General features: G+C 44.4%; 1 protein-coding gene across 2 annotated transcripts in view; it reads right to left on the reverse strand.

The window, feature by feature from the left end:
* The window catches only part of MACROD1 (mono-ADP ribosylhydrolase 1), a 1,081,925-nt gene that overhangs the window by 408,217 nt on the left and 646,183 nt on the right, over window positions 1-27,525 (reverse strand). For both annotated transcript variants that reach the window (XM_029614733.1, XM_029614734.1), the window contains exon 4: window positions 13,933-13,962. In XM_029614733.1, coding sequence (XP_029470593.1) covers window positions 13,933-13,962 — 30 coding nt within the window. The remainder of the gene's footprint in view (window positions 1-13,932; window positions 13,963-27,525) is intronic.

The following is a 27,525-nucleotide window of genomic DNA, read 5'->3' on the forward strand; positions in this document are numbered from 1 at the left end:
ATGCTTAGCTCATACTGGCAATCCCGGTAGTGGTCTGCAGCACGGGGTTGGCTGGAAGCCACTGGTATAGTTGCACAAGACAAGAGGGATCCGGTAGTGGCCCGCAAGTGGGGTAACCTGAGAATCCGTGCCACGAAGGTAGTGTACTCACACCGGTACTGTAGAAGCAGATGGAGATCAGGCACTGGGGATGACTGGAACAGGAACAGCCGGAGTCGTCTGAGGACGATGCAGGAACTCACTGAAACAGAGAGACAGAGAATGGCTCTCCGATGAGCAGATAGCCCTGAGTGCGGCAAGGCCCCTGAGGAGCGGGTACCTAGGTCACCCAGAAGTCAGTGAGGCGAAGTCCCAGAGAGGCGGAACTCGCAGGACGAGATTCCTTGCTAACTCGTATTGTCAGCTGAGCTTAAGTATGGTAAGCGGATGATGTCATGCGGTGGGGACGCCCCTGAGGTTCCCGCCATGACCCATTCAAAAGGGGGCAGGCGCGCGCATGCCTTAGGTAACTCCGGATGTAAGATGGCTGCTGGGAATGCCCGCGCCATCCCGGGCACGCCCTGAGGGTCGGCATGTGGAAGAGGAGGCTGCCATTCTCCCCAGACTCAGAGCTGCATCTAGAAAGGAGGTGAGCAGCAGAGGTCGCAGCTGCCTGCGACCGACGGGAGCAACAGAACTGAATGGCCGGTCTTCCCGCAATACATGCAGAGGCCCATCTTTTTGCGATAGTGCCTCTCCTTGGCGGTCAAGTGACTACGGCGTAGTTCCATAGGTTCGTCTTCCTCTTCTGGGTTAGGTAAAGACTGGACCGGAGCTGAAGGTAGGGGCCGAGAACGGGTTCCTTCGGATACATGCTTCTTAAGAGGTTTTACCTCAACAGAGAGTTCTCGTATACGGTGATCAATACGCCCAACAAGGTCCATAAATGAGCTCAAGGTATCAGGCAACTCCCGTGCAGCAAGTTCATCTTTTATTCGGGAGTTGAGTCCTCGTAGAAATAGGGCTCTTAGGCAAACTGAATCCCATAGGAGCTCGGAAGACAGTGTCTTGAATTCAATCACGTAGTCCGGGCGTGGCTTGGTCCCTTGTTGGAGATTCAGGAGTACGGAACCGGCAATGGACTGGCGAGCAGTGTCATCAAATACTAGGGATGTGCATTCGTTTCATTCGTTTAATTCGTTTCATATGTTTCCCATTATATGCCAATTAGATGTGCATTCGTTTCATATGTTTCATGCGTTTCATATTACATGCTTGTATAGGAAACATATGAAAAGTATGATACGAATGCACATCCCTATCAAATACCGACCTGAAGAGAGTCAGAAACCAAGGCAAGTCATCAAGGACTGGATCATTGCATTCCCAAAGAGGTGACGCCCAGGCCATGGCTTTCCCATCCAACAAGGACAAAATATATGTTGTCTTAGAAGCGGCAGTATGGAAGTACGCCGGTTGTAAGGAGAAATGCATACAGCACTGATTTAGAAAACTCCTACACAGCAGGGTGTCTCCTGAGAAGTGAGTAGGGGCTGGCAGAGGAACTGTAGTTCACCTGGTAACCATCGGGGGTGATGCATTCTTGTTAGAAGTAGTGGAATCACTCAGTCTGGAATTCAGCTGGTTAAAGGCAGTAACCAGTGTATCAAGAGTTCTCTGTTGCTCTGTAATCCGTTGGGCCAGGCCAGGAATGGCCTATAAGGCTGAGAGCTGAGCCGGGTCATAAGAACATGCCATACTGGATCAGACCAAGGGTCTATCAAGCCCAGCATCCTGTTTCCAACAGTGCCCAATCCAGGCCCTAAGAACCTGGCAAGCACCCAAAAACTAAGTCTATCCCATGTTATGTTGCTAGTAATAGCAGTGGCTAATTTCTAAGTCAACTTAATTAATAGCAGGTAATGGACATCTCCTCCAAGAACTTATCCAATCCTTTTTTAAAACACAGCTATACTAACTGCACTAACCACATCCTCTGGCAACAAATTCCAGAGTTTAATTGTGCGTTGAGTGAAAAAGAACTTTCTCCGATTAGTTTTAAATGTGCCACATGCTAACTTCATGGAGTGCCCCCTAGTCTTTCTATTATCCAAAAGCATAAATAACCGATTTACATCTACCCGTTCTAGATGTCTCATGATTTTAAACACCTCTCATATCCTGAAAAGGCCTAACCTCTTTCCTCATAGGGGAGCTGTTCCATTCCCCTTATCATTTTGGTAGCCCTTCTCTGTACCTTCTCCATCGCAATTATATCTTTTTTGAGATGCGGCAACCAGAATTGAACACAGTATTCAAGGTGCGGTCTCACCATGGAGCAATACAGAGACATTATGACATTTTCCGTTTTATTCACCATTCCATGGAGTTAGCAATCTGTTACATTCTGTGTGTTAAACTAGGCAGTGGGCCCTTGGGTCGGGGGAAGAGATGACTCCACCCACAGGGAGGAGCCCTGTGGGGACTCACCACGACAGGCGGGATCTCAGCAGTGATAGACAACAGAGGCAATAGCTTTATTATGCAGCAAGAATAACCCGAGGAGCAGGTTAATAGACTCAGACCAAGTAAATAGCCTGCAAGCAGGCTTCTCCGGTAGTGGTCCGCAGAGCAGGGTAATCCGGGAAATACCTCCTCTAGATGAGACTTGTGCTGAATGTAAACACAAATAGTTCTTTATTAAGCTGGAAGCTGGACCACCAGAGATGGCAGTAGAGAGTCAAGGTGTCCGATAGGGCTGAAGGCCTTCTGATACTGGAATGTAAGCTCTGGGTCGCTGAGCTGTAGAGAGAGACTAAACGAGTGAGTAGACAGGGTATACTGGATACAAGATGGTACACTCACAATAGTAGATGTCTGCAATGTCTCTATGCCACAGAGAGTCTTCAGTATATTCAGGAACAGGAGCCATAGGCGAGCACTGGTTCCTCTACACAGTCTGTAATAAGAACTCACAATAGCTGTATAAGAAATGGCTTCTAACGTAGAAGAAAGTCTGTAAAGGATTCTAGGAACATGGGCCCTCGTGGAGCGAGTACCGGTTCCTATCTGCAATCTTGCCAGTCTAACTCTCAATCTCTGTACCTGCGATAACGTCTTGGACGGAAGGGAGTCTTCAGAACATAAGAACATAAGAAAATGCCATACTGGGTCAGACCAAGGGTACATCAAGCCCAGCATCCTGTTTCCAACAGTGGCCAATCCAGGCCATAAGAACCTGGCAAGTACCCAAAAACTAAGTCTATTCCAGAGCTATAGGAATGTAGGCCTTCGTGGAGCGAGTACCGATTCCTATGTACAATATAACTCACTGTGTTCATGTCTGCAATCGCTTCCAGGCAATGAGGAGTCTTCTGAGTATTCCGGCAATCTGAAATCAAGAATAGAGAGCGGAGCCCCTGTGGAGCAGGTACTTCTGGTAAGTTTGAAAAGGCCAAGCAGTGGGGATGGATTCCCCGGCTGACTCGGATTGTTGTTGCAAGTATCGTGGATTGCCGAAGCAAGACCCGTTGGAATTCCTTGCTAACTCGTTAGAGGTTAGCAAACAAAGACCTTTTAAAGTGGAAATTGATGACGTCTCTACGGGGGGAAGCTGCCGAGGTTCGCGCCCTTGCTGGTACAAGTCTGGAGCGCGCACCTTTACATCATCAGGAACATGGCGGATCCGTAGTGTCAAGCCAGCCCGGGGACACCGGGACCAAGAGGCAGAGAGAAGCCACGGCTGCAACTGTCCATCAGAGCTGAAGGGAGTCGCTCCCAAGGTAAGAGGGTGGAGCGAGGGGCGAGATGGGGCATGAACGCGACACAGACCAAGGGTCATCAAGCCCAGCATCCTGTCTCCAACAGTGGTAGGTAAGTTCATCTGTGTGTGCAGTAGGTTGAATGCAGTGGTCAAACCTTCCAGCTCATTCTGCTGTTCGAAGATTCATTGGGCCAGGCCTGGAATGGCCTGTATTGCGGTGAGCTGAGCCGAATCTATGGAGTTAGCAATCTGTTAGGGTTAAGCAGTGTTTGGGTGGATCCTTGGGTACTGTGGTAGATGACCAGGCCCACGGCGAGGAGCCCCGTGAGGAGCCACAGTACTGGGCTAGACTCAGAACGCACAAACACAGTTAGTTCTTTATTATACAGCTTGAGGAGTGCCATCATAGGTGGCAGTAGTGAGGCAGTATGGTAGTAGCAGTCTCAGGGATCTCGGCAGAGGGAGCCATTCTCACCCCGTTGGTCTCCGAAGCAAGTTTCCCAGCAAGGTAGTACTGTGGATGAGATAGACTGAGAGTTAGAGTACTCACTAGGTGAGTACTCTAACTGGTAGAGTTCCAAAATGAGCGAGCTCCATACAATGTGCCGAGCATGCTGCACCGACTTGAAGAGCGAGTCTTTAAAAGGCAACTTCATAAGGTTAGACTTCAATGTTGTATTGGCCGACAAATTTCTCAACCATAGCTGACGCCTAGCCGCTATTATCGAAGCCACCCCTCTGGCTGAAATGCAGACCAAATCTCAGCCCGCATCTGTCAAAAAGGCGGCTGCTGGTTCTATCAATGCACTGGAATTTACACCAGATTCAGCGATCTCCTGAGGGAGCAGTAAACAAGAGAGGGCCACAATGGAACAACAGGAAGCTATCTGAAAATTCATTGCCATTGCTTCAAAGGCCTGTTTAAGAATAGCCTCAATTTTCCTATCCTGTGCATCCTTTAAGGCCGTTCCCTCTTCTATGGGAAAAGTCATCCCCTTGGTGACAGCACACACAAGCGCATCCACCTTTGGAAAATATAATTGCTCTCTTGCAACTGGATCCAGGGGTACAGTTCTTCCAAGACTCATCTCCTTTTAAAATTAGCTTTTGGAGCACCCCATTCAAGATCAATTAGTTCTTGAATGGCCTCCATAATAGGGAAGAAGCGTGAGGCTTTATGCAAGGAAATCAAAATGGGATCTTTCTTTGGCTCAGGCATGGAGTCAGCCCCAGTACTCCCAGCTTCTTCAATGTCTGGGAAATCAGAGCCGGTAACTCATCTCTACGAAAGAATCTCAACATAGTTCTATATGGCTCCAATCCTGGAAGAATTTCCCCATCCTCCAGGGAGAAAGATCAGTCTCATCATTCGTGCCATCTGGGTCCCTATTGAGAAGACTGGCTCCAGGCGTACTATGATGCTTACCCGCAGCAACTGGCACACAGGACCTCACCGCTTGCGATCCTGACTTGTTAAGCTTGGCCAGGGCCGAGGACTATGCTTGAAGGAAGGAATGCAGTCCTTGAAAAAATTCTACCCAAGAAAAAGCAGAAGGATCCATGTCAAAACCACCCTTCTGGCAGCTCTTTTTCCATTCCTGCAGCAGGCTGGGAAGAACCAGGCTTAGTAAAATCAAATAGAGGTAATTCTTCCTGAGCCTCCAAACAGCCCTGACACAAATTAGAGGGAACACCAGGTTGAGATGCCCAAATATGACAAGCGACACATAGGGCAAGATGATTAGGCTTCTTTACTATAGGCACCATCAGCCTGTCAATACGCCCTAACAGGCATCTGACAATAGTGCATCCAAAAAATTAGGCACACAACACGGTGCCTATATAAGTTCCCAAACCGAACTCCCCACAACGCTCAGAGAATGCGTGCAGAAAAGCATGTGCGCGTGAGTGCACGCACAAATGGGTACCCTGGGAGGTGCTCCTATGCACCTAAGTGCCCAACTAGGCGCATAACGAAATGCACAATGGGCCGCACAGTCAGGTGCACATGCACGAGCCGACAGAACTGAAGAGGGCAGTCTGCGGCATATCAAATAACACATACAAACGCCACCGCGGCCTGCCATGCAGCGAAGCAGTTGAGCGTTAAGAGTGGGACCTAGCTGCAAGGGCTGCTCAATCCACCAGGCTGCCCCATCCCCTGAACTCCACTGGAGGTGGGAATGACCACTGGATCGCGCACCAAGCATGGAGACCAGGAGGGGGAGGAGGAATCCCAACTCAACTCCCCTTCTCGTTATCATTTTTTTTTTCTTTAAATTACACTTTACCTGTTCTCAGTTCATCCCAGCTGAATACAAGGTCGGTCTCCAGCTGCAGGGGAGAGGGCATAAACCTTCACATCCATGCTCGGCTTCCTGCACCCGCTTGCCTTTCAGCTTTTTTTTTTACAGTTAAGTCCATGACAGTTGAAAAACCATCTATCAGACCAAGACACTCATCTGAGGGACCACAGAAATTACCTCAGGAATTCTCAACTGAGGAAGGTACCATAAGGCATCACCACAGGAAAGTGGGGCAAATTAAATTTCCTTCTTCTTTTCTCCTTCTAAAACTTAAAGTAGTAGGGAGATGCATGTCCACCATCTACTGGAGATGGAGAATACTAGCAGGCTGATGTCACTGCAAGGGTATTTATACTGTGATGTCCACTTTGCTTTGTCTCCATCTGCTGGTAGAGGTGCATAACCCACTGGTTTTGGATTCACCTGTCTGTATGCTAAGAAATAAAGGGGCGGATTTTAAAAGCCCTATGCGTGCAGGGCCTATTTTTAAAAGGCCTGGCGACGCGCGTAAAGGCCCAGGACGCGTGTAAGTCCCGGGGCTTGCAAAAAGGGGCGGTCCAGGGGCGGGGCCAGAGGATTGTGTGCTGGCAGGTTGCCGGTAGGCGCAAAAGGTAAGATAAGGATTGGGGGGGGGGGGGGGTTAGAGTAGGGCTACGGGGGAAAAGGTTAGGGGAAGGCGTGGGAAGGTCAGGCTAGGGGGAAGGGAATGGAGTAAGGCAGTGCAGCTCGGTGCATGCAAGGTGCACAATTGTGTACCCCCTTGCGCGTGCCGACACCTGATTTTATAACTTGCGCGCGCAAGTTATAAAATTCGAGTGTACATGTGTGTGCGCCTGGTAGCATGCGCACATGTACACGTGCGTGCAACGTTTTAAAATCTACCCCAAAATCATTAATGGTTTACAGTGAAATGGTGTTTTCTTTGCTCCTCTCCATTCCAAGGTCTGGGGTACAAATCACAGGGACCCAGAGAAAAGAGTATTGGGGCTTACAACCCCCCACTCTTTCTCCTCATACCCTGGGTGCAAATAGGGGGTTTTCTTGTGCAGCCTTCTTCCTTGGCATTAAGTAAACTTACATGGGGGCAATTTTCAGAGTCTCTGGGTACTTTGGTACCTGTGGACCTGCAAACTCATTTTTTTTTTTTGAAGATATGTTTATTAAATTTTTTTGAAAGGAAATTACAATGCAACTGTCAATAAGCCGAAACTTATAAACAAACCCCTCCTTACTCCCCCCTCCCTCTTTCCCCTCTGAGGTTTCTTCCTTCTTTAGAAATACAGATACAAGTCGAATAAACTAAATGTCCAAATGTATTGGTCCCAGAATAGTCTTAAAGTATCGGCGGCGTCATGGCTTTGTCCAGGTGTCCGTTAAAGAAGATTTAACGATCTCCCTCCGGATCGGTCTGTTGAAACTTGGTCCAAGGGTCTCTATAGGTGTCTACGCAAGGAGTAAGATAAGCCGTAAAGGCTGCCCATGTTAACGAGGTCTGCTCCGATTTCTTTGGCATAGTTGGCGTGAGAATAGCATGTTCCATAGAACATAACCGCACCAGATTTTTAAACCAGTGCTCGAGATTGGGGCTACCCGGGTTTAACCAATTTTTTAAGATGGTTTGTTTGCCCACTAAGCCGGCTTTGAGTATAAAAAGAGTTTCCGATTGGGATAGCTGCCTTTGGGTTGCCTCATCTACCCCAAAAAGCCATAGATTGGGATTTGGGGCTAGTGTTCTCTTCAAAAAGGTGGAACATGCTCGACACACCCTCCTCCAAAAAAGGGAAATAGGCCCACAATCCCAAAAACAGTGAAAAAAGTGCTCTTCGGGCTTGCGCACTTAGGGCAATTGGGGGATTGTGAGATTTTCATGTGATAGGCTCGGAGAGGTGTGATTATAGCTTTGCCAAAGAAATTTGTATTGTGTTTCTTGCAAAAGAGCATTTTCAGAAACGTTAGGTAAACTTTTAAGACAGTTTTGAAATTCCACAAATGACAAATTGAAAAGAATCCACTTTTTCCAACTGTTGTAAAGCAAGATTAAATATGGGGGATTGGCTAACTCCATCACCTCCCTGTAATAAATAGTAAGATGCACTAGCCTTGCTTTGTTTACTCACTTGTACAATGTTTCTTAATTTTTGGTTTTCCGGAGTTTGCGTTAAAGTAGATTTTCTAGAGTTTATAAAATGAGTAACTTGGATGTATGCATATAGGTCCGTTGCAGGTAGTGTATAAATCTGCTGTAATGTGGAAAAAGGAATTAAATTTCCCGTAATCCTATCCTGCATGTCAAAAATATAGATAAGTCCCTTTTGGTGCCAGCGGGAAAATATTCTGTTCTCTCTACCAGGGGAGAATAAGTCGTGACCAGTTATGGTGATTAGCGGGGTTAACGGGTTTGAAATGTGTCTCCTCTTGCAAAGCAATTGCCAGGCCTTCCTACATGTGCGTAATAGTTCCTGTGTTTTTATATGAGAGGGAACCAAATGTGTGGGAAGTTGCAGCAAAGGATTGAGAGATGTTACTCCGTACCATTCAAATAGGTAAGAGTATGGTGTTACAGAGTTTAGGGAGAAAAGCCAATCCCACACATGACGAATGCTACAAGCTAAGTTATATAACGTTAAATTAGGGCATCCCAGGCCTCCATCTTCTTTCGAAGCTGTCAGTATAGAAAGTGGTAGTCTTGCACATTTGCCTTGCCAGAAATAGGATCTAAGCGCCCAATTAAGTTTACAATGGTCTCCTTTAGAAATCCAAAGTGGAGCTAGTTGAAGAAGATATAACCATTTAGGTAGTAAAAATCATCTTGAATAATTGTATTCGGCCCATCAATGATAATGGCAGAGGCTCCCATCTCTTCAGGGTAGTCAAAGTGGAATCTAGCAAAGGTTGTATATTTACCCTGTAAAAGGCCTCCACTCGGGTAGGGATATTCAAGCCTAAGTATTTTAACTGATCCTTTGCCCATCTAAGGGGAAAACTACCCTGCCAAGTGCAGCGCAGGGTTCCAGTGACATCAAGAACTTCAGATTTGTCATGGTTTATCCGGAGACCTGCAAAGGACCCGAACTGGGTTTGGATGTCTAATACCGCCAGGATCGATAACTGGGGTTGTGTTAGGAAAACCAAAAGGTCATCTGCAAAAGCCGCAATTTTAAATATACATTTTGGTCCTCCGAAACCCTTTACCATTCTGCATTCATCAATTTTCCATAGGAGTGGATCCAAGGATGACAGGTACAATAATGGAGAGAGGGGGCATCCCTGTCTCACTCCCCTCCTAATTTGCACCCCTGCCGAAAGACAATTGTTTACTAAAATGTACGATACGGGCTCATTATATAAAAGTGAGATGTAGTGTAAGAAATCCCCCCGAATTCCAAATCTCTGTAAGATAGAAAAAAGATATCGCCAATCTACCCTATCGAAAGCCTTCTCTGAATCAAAACCAAACACTAGTGCTGGGATATTTTGATGTTGGCAAATGGCCAAAGCGGTAAGTAATTTTGTTATATTTTGATTGGGCTTGCGGCCTGGAACGAATCCCGCTTGATGTGGTGATATTAATTTTGGGAGAAGAACTTTCAGTCTATCTACAAGGGCTTTGGTGAAAATTTTGCAGTCACAGTTGAGTAGTGAAATGGGTCTGTATGCAGAAGGGCAAGTTATATCCTTCCCGGGTTTGGGGAGAACAATAATGTGGGCTCCCGTGAAGGAAGCAGGAAAACCCTTTCGAACCAGCCCCTCTGTGAAATAGTTTACCAATGGGAGTGTCACGTAAGGTGAGAGAATTTTATAAAATTCATAGGACATTCCATCCGGACCGGGGGATCTCCCCATAGGAGCACTGGCTATGATTAGCGATATTTCATAGGTTTGCAGGGGGCGGTTCAAAAATTCTAGTTGGGACGTTGAGAGTGTAGGGAGGGCCAAGTCGTGAAAAAAAGCTTCCTCCTCTCTCTCTCCCCCGTCCCCTTCCGCAGCATATAGTGTCCCATAAAATTGCCTAAATATTTCACTGATCTCAGTATCGTTTGCTGTAACCTGTCCCAGGGGGGGGTTTAATTTGTTACAAAAGATCTCAGTCGTCTGGACTTTGTGAGCTTGGCCAGCAAACGCCCAGGTTTATTACCAAATCAAAAAAAGGACTGCTGACCCTTCTGTATATAGCTTTGGGCCTTAATATCTAAAAGGGTGTTCAGGCGGCCCAATATACTATAGAACTCCGACCTGGCCTTGTCAGTATTATGTTGTAATAGTGCTCTTTTAGCTCCCTGGAGTAAGGATTCCAAATGTAGGATAGATTGGTTAAGTTGTTTATTCAGAGTATGGACATATGAGATTATTTCTCCCCTAAGGACAGCCTTCGCCGTCTCCCAGTGTAGATGAGGTGTATTCTCATGAGAGAATACACCTCAAGAGAGATGGAAAATCTTTCCATCTCTCTTTAATATAAGTTTTAAACTGGATATCATCTTTTAGAAAAGAGGGAAATCGCCACAGTCGGGTCTGGTGAGTGGATAGGTTTGATCTAAGGTGAATAGAAATTGGGGTGTGGTCTGAAATCGCTAGAGGTTCAATATTTGCGGTGAGCACTTCAAAAAAATTATTTTGAGAGGTTAGTATATAATCAATGCGAGAAAGCGTGTTGTGTGCCCTGGAGATGTGAGTGTAGTCGCGTTCATTCGGATGTAGTGTTCTCCAGACATCCAAAAGATCCAAATGTTGGCAAAGGTATGCCACCCCTGTTTTCCTTTGTCCTAAAGGACCCGACTGTGGGGGACTTTTGTCAATAGAAGGGTCATGTACGCAATTTAGGTCTCCTAATACATATAACATTCCTTTAGCATGGATGTGGAGGAGATTGCAAATGTTTGCAAAAAACGCCGGGGTATAAGCATTTGGGGCATATATATTGCATAAAGTTATTGGTTTATTATTCCAGACCCCTAGTAGAACTATATAACGGGGTCTATGATTGACTGGGAAACTTGAAAATTAGTGTTTTTATTAATAAGAATAGCTACCCCTCCTTTTCTATATAAAGCTACTGCATAATAACAATTTCCCACCCATTCTCTGTGCAGTTTTTCGCTCTCAGAAGCTGTGAGATGTGTCTCTTGAATACATGCCACATCCACATGTAATCTTTTCAAGTGAGACAATACTTTTTTCCTTTTTACTGGAGTTCCCAACCCGTTTACATTCCAGGAGATTAAATTAAGCATATTTTCCTTTTTTTTTTTTTTTGTTTTTGAGATAGCCAAACCCCGTTATTGTTTTGGGTAAAGGGCCCCCAGCCTAGCCCTCCCCCATCTCTGTCTCTCACTATAGTGCCATTCAATATAGTATTGTACTTACGCCGACTCCAAAGGAAAAAAGTAAACATTCCAGTACCATGGGAATACCAATTCAAAGTGTTATACATAATGACACAAAAACCATAGAAGAAGAACCTCATAATTATAGTACACAATTGCTTCACTACACTATTTAAGGAGCTGAAAAGGAGCCGGGAGAAAATTTTCCTCCTCTTCCCCTCTTCCGCCCCCCTTTCATCCCCCCCTCCCCCCCTGTCCCCGCTTTCCTTTTCCCAAGACTAAACAAAGCCTCCATGTAATCAGGAGGCATGGAGATCCAAACAATGTGACCAGGGGCCACACTCCTCTAAAAAGGAAAACAGATTACGCTTCTGTATAAGTCAACCCTCCTCGACTCTCAATGGTCTCCGAGTGCAAAATCCCTACTCAGTACTTATGCAACCTGCCGTGTTGTCTGTAAGATGATGCAAATAAGAGGGAGTCCTCCATCCCATCTAGCAATGGTATGGGTAGATTTTCTTCACCATTCCTCTTTGGCTTAGCTGGTTTTTTGTTTTGGTTTTTTTTTAGTGCAATGGGATTCCACAGTAGATAAAGAAGGAGAAAATTCTCCCGATTAAGCCCAAGTTCTTCTTAAGTCTCAGTCCTCCTCCTAGAGCCAATATTTCAGGCTGTTTTCCAACTGTGTGGTACCTCACACAAAGTCCTCCTTTTCAACCGCTCTGTGAAATCTCCTTCGAGGACTCTCGCCACAGGCTCGCCTTTCCCCGGTTGCCTCCAGGTGCTGGTGAGTTTCCTAGGTCAAGTAACGTCATCTGTCGTCCGGCACCAGATAAATCTTTTGTTTTTGGGGTTTTTTTTAATTTTATTTTTCCGGGTTGTAAAGGGAAGAGAAGAGAAAAATTTAAATTTCTACTAAAATTGTGGGGGTGTATGTGTTGCCACTTTGGATTAGCTCAATCATATTTCACTCTGCCTGAATTTATCGAATCCACCCAGGCATTTTTTTTTTTTTTTTGAAAGAAAATCAGACTATGGCACAGTTTATTTCCCCTTGTCCATTTTGGTCAGAAAGTTTGAGCTGCTGTCGGGGTCTCAAAATAATGATTTTTATCTGCAAACCAGATCCTTAATCGTGCTGGGAACAGCAGCGAAAATCGGATACCCTTTTGGTGCAGGGTAGAGCATATTGGAGAAAAACTCCTCCGGGACTCCGAGACAGTGGCTGAAAAGTCCTGAAAAATCCGAATTGGATTCCCTTGGTATAGTAAATTGGGCTTACCTCTGGAAGCTTTCCATATTTCCGCTTTGTGAGCTGAGTTCAAGATCTTAGCAATAATGAGACTCGGGTGATTTTGGTCCGGTTTTTTAACTCCTAGACGGTGGGCCCTTTCCACCACTAGTTTGCCCTGCAAATGCGGGAGAGCGAGGGACTCTGGGAGCCAAGTTTCCAGCATGGTGCAAAGGGAATTGTCCTCCGTGTCCTCAGGAAATCCCAAGAACCGAAGGTTATCTCGTCTCGCTCTGTTTTCTAATTCATCCACTTTTGATTGAAGATCTTTTATTTTTTCATCTTGGTCAGCCATTTTGTTTTCATTTTGGGTCGCATCGTCTTCCAAGAGAGAGATCCTGTTTTCAATATGATCCATGCGTGGTATTAATTCGCTCAAAGCTTCTTTCATCTCTCCCAACTGGGAGGTGATAGGCAGTAGTTTTTCATCCAATGCTTCGTGAATCGCCTCTTTTATTTCCGGATTGATATCGCTGTGGAGGCGGGTGTTTGCTCCCCCTCTCTCGCGGCCGCCATTTTCGGGCAAACTCATTTTTAAAGGGAAACTCTCTATGGAGCTTCCCTTTGAAAAGATGCTAGTGTGCACACCGCAGGTACAAAAGTACCATACCTGTGAACTCTGCATTTGCTTTAGAATTCACAGGTGCAAAGTATGCAACATAAAGTGCAGGCAGTGATTTAAAAATTAAATTACTAGATGTACTTTTCCATACTCAACTTTACCCTGCCCCCCCTTTATCTGCACCATGAGGTGGCGGCAGTCTTCATAAGGCCATTTTAAGCAGGTAAACACTTGTGTACCAGTGTAAAAACCTTTCAGCATTGTTCTTTGTATGCTTAGAGAACCTTAGTTTACAGTCCAGCCCTAGCTTTTATATCCATTTAGGAACACCAACAGTTCAGATAATGAGAAAATGATAAAATATATAGAAAGGAAATGTGAACAAGTTTGTCTAGTCTCACGATAGCCCAAGGCACAGCAGCTCACTCTGACAGTGTCTCACGCCACCAAAAGTCCCTTATTATCTGGGAAGAAAACTGCTTTTTTTTTTGGTGCAGTACATTAAAGACCTGATATGCTGCATTTTCTGATCCTTCCCTCAGACTACACTGCTGTCTTTACTCAGAAACAGCTGGGAAAAGCTGCACCTTCGCATGCACCGAATCACACGTCTCCTTAATACTGAATTATCAGTGGCCCGTAACAGATGAGCTTATAGCATGCTACAACTGTCCAACTTCTGAGGCAGAATATAAGGGCAGACTTACCTCCACCTCCTCCCAATAGGGTACTGTTAGCTGCAGAGAAAAAAAAGAGAAAGGCATTAGGATGCAATCTTAGACATGTTCTGAGGCTGAGCAGAGTTGGTTGATTCAGCAGCCGCCCCCCATGCCGAGTTACCCCTGGAACTCCTCCTCCCCCTCACCTGTATACAATGACTTCTTTTTCCTGTTTCTTAAAACACAGGGATTACATATCCATGCATGCAAAGGGAGAAAACCAGGACTAGCTCAGCCTTTCCCTAAAGACCCGGACCTCTGATATTACCCTATCCGCAGGACCAAAATGCAGAGTGAGTTTTCTGAGGTCTCTGGGAACCAAAAAAGATTCATTCTCCAACAATCTTAGTAAAATAATTAACCTCCCACACAGATTACTTGGTATTTCCAGAATAAAACTGTGTTGATTAAAATTAATAAATCACTTAGCGGGCAATTTTCAATAGCCCATTTTATGTGCATAGGATGGGAGCTCTTTTAGCCTGTGTACATTGCACCAGTTACATGTGTTATTTCCTTTTGAAATTGAGGAGGTGCAGAGTTTGCACAATGGGAGTCATTTTAAAAAGCACTGGCATGCGTAAATGGGTTTCTAAAATTACCCCATGGGCCATACATGTGAAAGTACTCGCAGAAGCAGTGTCTTGCGTACTTGCCTGGGCTGCAATGGCGGTATCTGCGGGGGAGGGGAAGGGGCAGAGAAATTCTTTCTGCGCATCTTTTCTATTTTGGAAAGTATTGGTGTCGACGTGCGGGTGGATATTTACAGCTGTTCTCTAGCAGGTGTAAAGGTGCACACCCCTGCTTCTCTATGGTTCGCGCGGTCCTACTACTTTTCAAAGCAGACTTGCACGTCCTTGTATGCCCTCATTGAAAGCATCCATGCACTTTGCACCTACTATTTTGGCAGGTGGCTGAGTGGGTTCAAATAGCATGCATACTTTTGGGAATCCTCTGCACACACACTGTTTTCCTTCCCTGAACTGAACATGTCCCCGGGAATGCCTTTTAATGCAGCTAAAAGTTCGCCTTCTATGGAAGCCGTATGTACTGTTTGCTGCATTTAATGAGCACAATTTTGAGTCAGGCCATTTTGCCCAATGAAAGTAAATTAGGGATGACAAAAATAAAAGGAAGATAAAGCTTCCATAATTAAGTTTCCTTGATGGGTGAGGACGATTCCGAGCACTCCCTCTTTCAGCACCACCAGCCTCCCTTTTTACTACAGGAGAGGGGAGACACTGCAGCAAGGAGAGGATGCAGGTACTGAGAAGCTCAGCTTGCAGTTTTGCCATAGAAACTAAATCCTCATTGGAATGAAAATGCTTAATGATCCTAGGTCCCTGGTATTATTTCAAGGGAACAGTATTATTTATTTATTTATTTATTTATTTATTTATTTGACTTTATATACCGACTTTCAATTTAATATCAAGGCGGTTAACAATCATGGAATTTGCAGTAGCAAAATTCAAAAAAACATACCCATATAACAAACTTCTCCCTAAAAATTTTACATTATTTTTGGCTAAAATAATAGACTAAAATACATATTACTTCCACATAAAAGTTACAACCTTGAGCATCTGCTCAATTTCATAATGCAAAGGGCCATAGGCTAAGGCAGTTCAGCATCTGCCCTCCAACCAGGACCCTTTAGACTCAGCTGATAAACAGGGTTTTCCCCCTCCTCCAACATATCACTGAAAGCACAGCACCCTAAACCAGTGATGGTGAATGCCAGTCCTCGAGTGCCACAAACAGGCCAGGATTTCAGGATATCCACAATGAATATGCATGAGAATGATTTGAATACATTGGAGGCAGTGCATGCAAATCTTTTTTATGCATACTCATTGTAGATATCCTGAAAACCTGGCCTGTCTTGGCACTCAAGGACTGGAGTTCGCCATCACTTCCATAAACCCTTCATGCAACATTAAAAAGGGAGTCCCCGATCCTTTACTGAAAACACAGCAACCCCATACTCTTCATTGAAACCACCAATGATAGGAAGGATCAACTTGATGGGGGGGTGGCGCTTTATGTCCAGGAGGGCATAAAGATCATACAGGATAAAGATCATACAAGAGACTAAATGCACAGTAGAACCTATATGGGTAGAAATCCCATGTGTGTTCGGTAAGGGTATAGTGATGGGAGTATACTACGTCCATGTGGCCAAAATGATGAGACGGATGATGAAATGCTAAGAGAAATCAGGGAAGCTAACAAATTTGGCAGCGCAGTAATAATGGGAGATTTCAATTACCCCAATATTGTGTTGATACTTTCCAGGTACTTTCCAGGTTCCTGAACCATTTGCTTCATGGAGCAATTGGTTCAGGAACTGATGAGAAAGAGAGCTATTTTAGATCTAATTCTTAGTGGCATGCACGATTTAGTGGTGGGGCCACTTGGCAATAGTGATCATAACATTTTGAACTAATGACTTGAAGGGGACAATATGTGAATCTACAACTCTAAGACTAAATTTTCATAAAGGAAACTTTGATAAAATGAGGAAAATATTTAGAAAAAAATGGAAAGGTACAGCTGAAAAGGTTAAAAGTGTACAGCGGGCATGGACATTGTTTTAAAAAATAATTTTAGAAGCGCAGTCCAGATATATTCCACGCATTAAGAAAAGTGGAATGAAGGCAAAACAATTACTGACATGGTTAAAAGGTGAGGTGAAAGAGACTATTTTAGCCAAAACAAATCCTTCAGAAATTGGAAGAGGAATCCATCTGAAGAATATAGGAAAAAGCATAAGCATTGTCAAGTTAAGTGTAAAACATTGATAAGACAGGCTAAGAGACAATTTGAAATTAAGTTGGCTGTAGAGGCAAAAACTCATAATCAAAACTTTTAAAAATATATATGAAGCAGGAAACTTGAGAGGGAATCGGTTGGACCATTAGATGACCGAGGGGTTAAAGGGGCTCATAGGGAAGATAAGGTCATTGCAGAAAGACTAAATTAATTATTTGCTTCTGTGTTTACTAATGAGGATGTTGGGGAGATACCGGTTTCGGAGATGGTTTTCAAGAGTAATGAGTTAGATGACTGAACCAAATCATAGTGAACCTGGAAGACGTAGTAGGCCAGATTAACAAACTAAAGATTAGCAAACCACCTGGACTGGATGGTATGCATCCCAGGGTTTTGAAGGAACTCAAAAATCTAATTTCAGATCTATTAGTTAAAATTTATAAACTATCATTAAAATCATCCATTGTTCCTGAAGACTGGAGGGTAGTCAATGTAACCCCAATATTTAAAAAGGGCTCCAGGGGTGATATGGGAAACTATAGACAAATGAGCCCGACTTCAGTGCAGGGGTTGATAAACATGTGGATAAAGGTGAAACAGTAGATGTAGTGTATTTGGATTTTCAGAAGGCGTTTGACAAAGTCCCTCATGAGAGGCTTCTAAGAAAACTAAAAAGTAATGGGATAGGAGGCAATGTCCTTTCGTGGATTACAAACTGGTTAAAAGACAGGAAACAGACAGTAGGATTAAATGGTCAATTTTCTCAGTGGAAAAGGGTAAACAGTGGGATGCTTCAGGGATCTGTACTTGGACTGGTGCTTTTCAATATATTTATAAATGATCTGGAAAGGAATACGATTGGGATAATCAAATCTGCAGATGATACAAAATTATTCAGAGTGATAAATTGCAGGAGGACCTTGCAAGACTGGAAGATTGGGCATCCAAATGGCAGATGAAATTTAATGTGGTCAAGTGCAAGGTGATGCATATAGGGAAAAATAACCAATGCTGTAGTTTCACAATGTTAAGATCCATATTAGGAGCTACCACCTAGGGAAAAAGATCTAGGCGTCATAGTGGAAAATACATTGAAATCATCAGATCAGGTTGCTGCAGCAGTCAAAAAAGCAAACAGAATGTTAGGAATTATTAGGAAGGGAATGGTGAATAAAATAGAAAACGTCTTAATGCCTCTGTATTGCTCCATGGTGAGACCGCACCTTGACTACTGTGTACAATTCTGGTTGCAGCATCTCAAAAAAGATATAGTTGAAATGGAGAAGGTACAGAGAAGGGCAACCAAAATGATAAAGGGGATGGAATGGCTCCCCTATGAGGAAAGGCTAAAGAGTTTAGGGCTGTTCAGCTTGGAGAAGAGACGACTGAAGGGGGATATGATAGAGGTCTATAAAAATCATGAGAGGTCTAGAATCGGTAAATGTGAATCAGTTATTTACTCTTTCAGATAATAGAAGGACTTGGGGGCACTCCATGAAGTTAGCAAGTTTTAGATTTTAAATTAATTGGAGAAGTCAAGTGCTCAATGATTATTAACAGTTTTAGATAACTTGCATATACGAGTTACTGAATTAATAGCTATGGGACATTGAATGACCTTTGCAACATTGGGTGTGTGAAGATGGGGAGAGTTAAAACAAGGAGGGAATGGTTGTTCACAATATACATGTGGGCATTGAAAAGCGTACACCAATGACCCTACTCTTATTGTTCTGTTATCTGTGTTGTGTTTGGAAACTTATAATAAAAAATTAATCTATACATAAAACATAAAACTACTCAGAGAAAATTCTTTTACATTCAATCCACAAATAAGTTCTGGAATTTGTTGCCAGAGGATGTGGTTAGTGCAGTCAGTGTAGCTGGATTTTAAAAAGGTTTTGATATGTTCTTGGAGGAGAAGTCCATTAACTGCTATTAATCAAGTTGACTTAGTGAATAGCCACTGCTATTACTGGCATTAGAAACATGGGATCTTATTAATGTTTTGATACTTTCCAGGTACTTGTAACCTGGATTGGCCACTGTTGGAAACAGGATGCTGGGCTTGACCCAGTATGGCAGCTTCTATGTTCTTATGTTCACCATTCTGTGATCATTTATCTTATGCTCAAAACACCGCTCTCCCTGAACACTCCAAACACAGACCTTCAATCCAGGTTCAGATCTCCTGTCCGTCAGGGCTGGTTGGGCCTTGGTGTCTTGAGAAGTGGAGTGCTCATCTCCATAGAGGGAGGGAAGGCAGCTGTTGCTACTCTGAAGATAGTCCTCAGAAAAGGTTCCTCTCTAGCCAATGTGCTAGCAAGGGACATATGAGATGCCTGTGTAATCTACTACTACTACATATCTCTTCTATAGTGCTACTTATCATATTACACAGCTCTGTACAAAAACACAAAAGAGACAGTCCCTTCTCAATAAAGTTTACAATCTAATCAAGACAAACATACAGGGCAAAAGAGATTTTGGGAATTTTATTTATTAAGAAAATGGTTAAAATCAATAAGGCTGTGAGTGGGATAATCAGGGATTATTTTTTAGACTGGATTTAAATAAGACCAAAGAGGGAGCAAAACACACCAATTTAGGAAGACTATTCCAAGCATATGGTGCAAAGAGGTAGAAAGCATGGAGTTGGGAGCTGGTGATGTATTGCGTTCACAGACCCTTAGGCCGAGGTAGGATTGGTGTAACCTGCAGGGAGGAAATTTTCAGGTCCCCACCATCAGCAGGCAGAGATGGACAAGGCAGAGGCTCAATGCAGCTTTGCCTTTACCAGCTCCACTCCCCTTGGATTGAGCTTTTGGTTGCTGAGGCTAGCAGGTCCTAGGTGGGGGCCTCTGCTGATGATAGAGAAGTCTGTTGAGGTAGCTGGGCCAGAATGGGAAAAGGTCAGATGCATCTAGTGGCAGGCAATGGTTGGTGGCAGATGGTGGTCAGCATATCCAGAGGCAGGCAGAGGTTGGTGGCAGGCAGAGGTTGGTGACAGGCAGCATTTAAGCATGTCCTGAAGTCAGGCTGAGGTCAATACCAGGAATTCGTCCGAAGGGAAAGGTGAGACGGATAGGAAGGCAGGAAGGCAAGGAGAAGACTAGGCAAGCAGCGAGGAGACACCAGAGAACTGAAGAATGGAAGACAAGGACACTGGAGTAACACACACTACTGTATAGTAGGGAGACCTGTTGCTGAGGCAGTGAGGAAGGGAGAGCAAATGCCTTTTATAAGCTTCAGCCTGAGGCCATCAATGGGCAATGTGGGTGATTTCCCACTGTGAGCCCTTTAAATATGGTAACGCTGGGCATGCACGCACCTATGGGAGGTCAGGCTGAACATTGGCGGTGTCCTGCCATGAAGCAGGTTGACGACATCCTACTCCATTGGAGCGTGGTACCCTGCCACGCGGCTGAGAAGGGGAGTTTCAGTGGCATCAGGAGTCGATGGCGATGACCTGGACCCGGGGTGTGTGTGCAGCAGTTCACAAGGGAAACCAGGGACTGCCAAACATAACATGATGGAGAAGGGCATAGATAAGCGTGATTTACCTGGTGAACAGAGTTTATGTTGAGGGTTGTAGGAAGAGATAAAAGAGAAGAGGTTCTGAGAAGATGCCATAATAAGGCTATTGTAGGTAAGAGGAATTTTCAGTTGTAGGTTCCTAGTGTTAAGCTACATTTTGTCACCTGGTTTGAACAGTGATGCTGGATGGCACCTCTTATTGGCCTGGCTCTTGTATTTCTCAGCGGTCACAACATGGACTTGTTGAATTTTCCACCAAAGTTCTCCAAGATCTTGGGCTAGTATAATAGCTGTCAGATACAGCATTGTCAGGGGGATCAGAAATGGGATTTGTGGGTGCTTGCCGTAGACTGTATAGAATGGAGAAGTGCCTGTGGATTCTCCAGCATGGTTATTATGACAGAATTCTGCCCATGGCAGTAGCAAGGCCCAATCATCTTGACAGTCATTTATATATGCCCTTAAGAAGGCCTTGAGAATCTGTCCGCTCCATCTGGCCACTAGTTTGCGGATGGTTAGTAGATGAGTAATCCAAGGAAACCCTACATTTTTTGCAGAGGTTCCTCCAAAGGTTTCTGATGGACTCACCAGTCTACGAGCACGTGTTCTGGTAGGTTGTGGAGGTGGAATACATGTTGAAAAAAGAAATGGCCCAGTTCTAGGGCAGACAGCAAGCCAGGAAGAGGCACGAAGTGAAACAATTTTGAGAACCTATTTACTACCACCCAAATCGTTGTACAGCCGTTGCAGAGGGGAATATCTGTAACAAAATACATGACTATTTGGGTCCATAATGATGGACAGCTTGCATCAGTTGAGGCCACTAATAGTGACAAAAAAAGTAAGTTCAGTGTTGTCTGGTGACAAGATGACTGACTAGATGGGAGTTGTATGCCCAACGAAGTACCTTCTCTTTGAGTCACTTAGAGATGACCTTCTTCCCAAGAGGTACTGGAGTGGCAGCCACGGCCAAGATTCTTGCAGGATCAATAATGTTACGGGATGGTTCCTGAACATCAGATGCTTAAAGGACCGGGAAAGGGGACCTGCATGTTTGTTCTTTTCTGCAGGCTGGTACTTAAATTCGAAGTCAAAATGATTAAAGAACAAGGACCACCTGGACTGATGAGGGTTAATTGTTGTACCTGCTGAAAATACTAAACGTTTTTATGATTGGTATATATGGTGACTGAGTGTGAGGCTCCTTCTAGTAAATGACGCCATTCTTCCAAGATGAGTTTTATGGCTAATAGCTTCCTATCCTCATTGGTGTAGTTATTCTCTGTGGGAGTGAACTTCTTAGAATAGAAGGAGCAGGGAATTTGGATCTCGTTGTCATTGTACTGCAAATGAATAGTCTCTACTTCAGTAGTTGTCGCATCCACTTCTATGATGAAGGATTTCTGAGGATCTAGATGCTTCAAGCTTGAGGTTTCAAGAAATGCTGCCTTAAGCTGCTTGAAGGCTTGGATGGCTTCTTCCAGCCTGCTTTTAGTATCAGAGCCCTTTTTAGTGGGAAAGGTAAGGGGTACCACCAGGGACAAGTAATTATGTATGAATTATTGGTAATAATTCATGAATCCAAGGAATCTTTGAGGCCCACAGGCAAAGGCCATTATTGTATAGATTTTAACTTTTCAGGATCCATGCGTAGATTATGATGAGAAATGTATCGGTGATCTTCTTAGAGCCGTTTAGTACCATTTTCATGTGCTCACAATGCTGAGAGAAAGCAGGAAAAGATGAAAATATTGTCTAAGTAGACGAGCACACATGACTGGAGGAAGTCTTGAAAAATTTCATGACCATGTGCTGAAACACTGCGGGAGTATTACACAGGCCAAACAGCATAAAACATTCTTGTAGTGTCCATCTTGAGTGTTAAAAACTGTCTTCCATTTGTCTCGATTGTGAATATAGATAAGATTATAGGCCACCCAGAGGACCAGCTTGGTAAATATCTTCGCACCCTGCAAGTAGTCAAAGAGCTCTGTGATAAATGGTAAGGGGTACTGGTTCTTACAGGTAATGGCATTTAGCCCTCTGTAATCAATACATGGTCTAAGTGACCTGTCCTTCTTCCAATGAAGAAGAAACCAGCTCCTGCTGGGGAGAATGAAGGCCAAATGAAGCCACGGTCCAGATTTTCCTCAATGTATGCCATCATGGCCTTGGTCTCTGGAACAGATAATGAGTAGACACGGCTTTGGGGGGGGGGGGGGGGAGGAGAATCGAACATCAATTCAGATACAATGAACAATGAGGTTGTCTAGGCCAGCTGGTACCTCACGCCCTACGAGCTCATCCTCAATAAAGTACTACAGACCCTGGCAGAAGATGGCTGTGAAACTTTCTTCATTCCATTTTAGCTCAGAGATCAATGTTCGAAGAACGATGGTGTAGTTGCTGACCGTTTTGGTTCCCTGCTTGAAGCAGTACCTGAATGTAATCTGCTTTGAAGTGTCAAAAAGTGGAATAAAAATTAAATAAGTAAATTCTGAGGCTGTGGAAGAGGAGCACTCTGGCTTATTAAAAATGAGATGGAATTACTTAGGAATTCCTGCAGGTTTCTGATGAGTGGTTTGTCACATTCCTATGGAGGAGATGCCTAGACGAGGACCAGGTCAGTCAGAAGAAATAAGATAAAGGTGACCTTGATCCGGTTAGTTGGGAAACTGGTTGCTTGAGCTCGAAGTGAATGAGGCACTGATTAAGAAACCCTCTACAAGCCTTGGGATCTCCATCGTATCTGGGAGGTGCTGCCAGATGATGCAATGGCCCTGGGACCCAGACGGGTGCTGGCACAGGAGGCAGAGGAGATGCTGGTACCAGATAATGGGCCTATATTGTATCCATCTGGACAGCCAGACCTTGGAGAAGCCCTGTTACTTGATTCAGCTGGTTTTGCTGTTGTTGAACTTGGAGAGTCAAACCAGGAATGGCCTGAGCAGGCAACAAGTCTGCTGAGCTTATGGCCTCAGCAATCTGTCACAAAGTGTGAGCCCTTGAGCTGTGGTGAGATTGGCGCTGCCCAGCTGGTAACCAAGCTGGGTCCCCACGACAGTAGGCAGACTCACTCTAACTGGGATAAAGTCTTAGGTTTCATCTGTACCAGCCTCTTCCCCCACAGGTTGGGAGGTGCAGGCTAACCAATAAGGAGAAATTGAGACATTGATGCCCTTGGGTTCTGAGGCTGGCAGACGTACAGAGAAGAGCAAGTAGACAGAGCAAGGCTAAGATCAGGACAGGTAGCAAACAACAGTGATGAGGTCCACGCAGCAGTCAGGGCAGACAGAGAGCCGGCAGCATCAGTATCCAAGCAATGGTGAGGGCAAGCAGAAATCAGATGACATCAGTATCCAGGTAATGGTCAGGCACAAGAAAGCAACTGAAGGGGAGACAGAGGCAGGAGTGGAGCAAAGTCAGGGAAGGTGGGAACCAGGCAAGAGATAGGAAAAGCAGGAAAAAGGAAAAAGGCAGGACAAGCAGGACCAAGGCAAAAAGCAGGAGCAGGGCACGAATGCTAGCAACTCGTACTACAGACAAGAACATAAGAACATAAGAAATTGCCATGCTGGGTCAGACCAAGGGTCCATCAAGCCCAGCATCCTGTTTCCAACAGAGGCCAAACCAGGCCACAAGAACCTGGCAATTACACAAACACTAAGAAGATCCCATGCTACTGATACAATTAATAGCAGTGGCTATTCCCTAAGTAAACTTGATCAATAGAAGTTAATGAACTCCTCCAAGAACTTATCCAAACCTTTTTTGAACCCAGCTACACTAACTGCACTACCTACCTTCTCTGGCAACAAATTCCAGAGCTTTATTGTGCATTGAGTGAAAAATAATTTTCTCTGATTAGTTTTAAATGTGCTTCTTGCTAACTTCATGGAATGCCCCCTAGTCCTTCTATGATTCGAAAGTGTAAATAACCAATTTACATCTATTCGTTCAAGACCTCTCATGATCTTAAAGACCCCAAATCAAATAAGCCTGATACTTCACTTTCAATGCATATACAGCAAAGTTCTCTGATTCAACGGCAGGGGAGAAGAAAAACTGATACTTCACACATCCAGCAGAGCTCTCTGCTTCAACGGCAGGGGAGAAGAAAAGAGGGTTCGCACTCACAAAGCGGGGAGTAGCTGGCTTGTTACGGCGGTTACTACCCCAAACCAAATGTGCCTGATACTTCACTTTCGATGCACATCCAGCATGGCTCTCTGCTTCAACGGCATGGGAGAAGACTTATACGTCACGCATATCCAGCATAGCTCCCTGCTTCAACGGCAGGGGAGAAGAAAAACAACCAATAAGGGCTAATAACATAGTCTGGGTAAAACAAATAAGCATGGGTGCAGCTTGCTTATTGCGGCGGCTACTACCCCTAACGAATCAAGCTAGATATTTCACTTGGATGCAGCTCCATCACTGCTCTCTACATTAAAGGTGGGGGTGGAAGGGAAATAGAACCAAGAGCTAAGAGAAACAGATAAGTATGAGAGAAAATATGTGTGAAGCTTGCTGGGCAGACTAGATGGGCCATTTGGTCTTCTTCTGCCGTCATTTCTATGTTTCTATGTTTCTATATCATATCCCACCTCAGCCGTCTCTTCTCCAAGCTGAACAGCCCTAACCTCTTCAGCCTTTCCTCATAGGGGAGCTGTTCCATCCCCTTTACCATTTGGGTTACCCTTCTCTGTACCTTCTCCATCACAACTATATCTTTTTTGAGATGCAGCGACCAGAATTGTAAACAGAATTCAAGGTGCAGTCTCGCCATAGAGCAGCAGAAGACCTGTTGCTGAGGCATCGGCTGAGCTGTGAGGAAGGTTTAAATAGCTCAGTTCAGCTGACGTCATCCGGGGGTGCTATGGCCAGGTTCCTGCCATGGGGTCTTTATCAGGCCGAGTTGTGTGCACATGTGCGCCTAAGATAGCCTATGGCCATGTTGGTGAAGGTTGGTGTCGGGTGGTGTCCTGTTATGGCAGCATTCTAGGGGTCAGTGAGGCTGGCTGAGACACTGCACTGTAATCAGCCAACTGTTACAATCCTCATCCCATGACCACTGATTTTAGATCCTCCTTTTTCCTTTGAAAGAGGCTCACCTTCTGTGCATGGAAACCTCTAATATATTTAAATGTCTCAATCATATCTCCCCTATCTTACCTTTCCCCTAGTGTACATGTTTAGATCTTTAAGTCTATCCCCATATGATTTAGAATGAAGACCACTGACCATTTTTTAAGCCACCCTCTTGACTAATTCCATCCTGTTTATATCCTTTTGAAAGTGCAGAGTATTCCAAATGAGGTCTCACCAGAGCCAATATAACTTCCCATTTTCTGCTGACCATTCTTTTGCCTAAGTAGTCAAGCATCTTTCTGGCTTTTGCATTATCCACCTGTTTGGTGGATAATCAACTGCAGATCCTGCTCTTTCTTCCTTATGCTTAGAAGAATTTCACCTCCAATACCGTAGCTCTCCCTTGAGTTTTTGCATCCTTAATGCATTACTCTGCAATTTTTAGCATTAAATCTTAGCTGTCAGACCCTAGACCATTCCTTGAGCTTCGCTAGATCCCTCCTCATTCTTTCCACACCTTCCTAGCTGTTCTCCCTGTTACAGATTTTGGTATTATCGGCAAAAAGACAAACCTTTCCGTCAATCCTTCTACTATGCTGCTCATGAAAATGTTGAATATAAAGATATAGCAAAAGCTATAGTTGCAATGATAATAATGTGGCACAAACACAGTTAGGGCAGCTGGGTTGATTCTGATGATGAGGATTCTCTCTCGCCATCTGTCCCTTTGCCATTTCTCTACCCTGCATCCTGTTATTTAAACTTCTTTCTGTCTGCACATCTGAAACCGTGTTTTGAAAAACACATTCAGTTTTCCTAAAACGTATGGGCTTTCTATTGCAACTCTAACTTCCTTACCACAGATTCTGCACATCTGTTTACTTCTTCCATTCTCACAGTTATTACAGTTATATGATGTGTGTAAGTATGAGAACCCTGAGCCACTAAATGCCTAGCTTCTGAATACATTTTTAGCCAGACTAAGGCTAATCAATTCCATTACATAGAGCTGAGCTGGGTTGGAAAGCAAGAGAAACTGGTGGGGGAGATAGAGACAAATGGGGAATAACTGGACTGTGGGGAGAAGGAGACTGGTAGGGTCCTGGGGACAGAGAGAGATTATTGGAGAAGTGTTAGGTGGAGAAGAGAGGGAAAGACTGATAGGGAGGGGATGGGCAGTGGGGGGAGAGAAAATAGTGGGGGGAGACATAGTGGGGAGAGAGAGAGATTGTAGAGACAGGCTTGAGGGAGAATGGTGGGGATGAGCTGGGACTTCCAAAATTTTGGAAGTTGAAAAGTGATTTGCAAACCCAAAAAGGTTGGGAACCCCTTGTTTTTCTATGAGACTAGATAATTACAATTTAAATAAAACCAAAGTATGCTAAATATTTTATGTTGCTCCTTTAATTTGCAAAGCAATACAACACTCATTCAGTATCTTTCCAGATCTTCGTTCCAAACACACCATCTGAAAAATCCAATTTTTTTGGCCTTCAGTCTCACTCAACAGAGTGGTAAATTTCACTCTTTGGGATGGATTACCCCTGACATCTCTGTCTTCCTCCACGTCATTCCTCCTCCATATCCTCTTAAATCACATGATAGAAAACTACATTTGAAAAAAAAAAAAGAAAAGTTGTACAATGCTTGGGAAGGTTAAAAGAAGCCATTTACAGCAAGGTCTGATGAAGCTGAGAACACTGAGGTTTTATCACTATGTATCGTACTGGCTTATGGACACTCTGGTCCATTGTGGAACCTTCTGATGAAGACTGTTAACCCCCAAGAATAAATAACTAGAAAATGTGGAGGGTGCTGCTCTCTGAAGTATCATTCCAGGTACTTTAAGTCAGAAACGTTTCATTCTGTAGGGACTCTGCAGAGTCAGTTTAACAGTCATTTATTTACAGGTCTGGTAAACAGCTGAGATTTCAGGATACCCACACATTTTCTGCCCTTCCTGCCCTATACAGAGGGAAAATATGCATGAAGACCCCATATTCCTATTGAATCTACTTATCCCTCTGGTGAAGTCTGGATCTGAAGTCTTAGTTTCTGCTCTCTGAGCAGGCACCCACAGCTTATTTTTCCCCCTTATGTCTTCACCTTTCATATTATGGAAGAGCTCTGGGGCACTGGGGCACAGGGGTCTCTGCCCAGCACCGAGGTGTGCAAGCC

Source organism: Rhinatrema bivittatum, chromosome 8 (assembly GCF_901001135.1).
Source record: "Rhinatrema bivittatum chromosome 8, aRhiBiv1.1, whole genome shotgun sequence".
NCBI classification, from domain to species: domain Eukaryota; kingdom Metazoa; phylum Chordata; class Amphibia; order Gymnophiona; family Rhinatrematidae; genus Rhinatrema; species Rhinatrema bivittatum.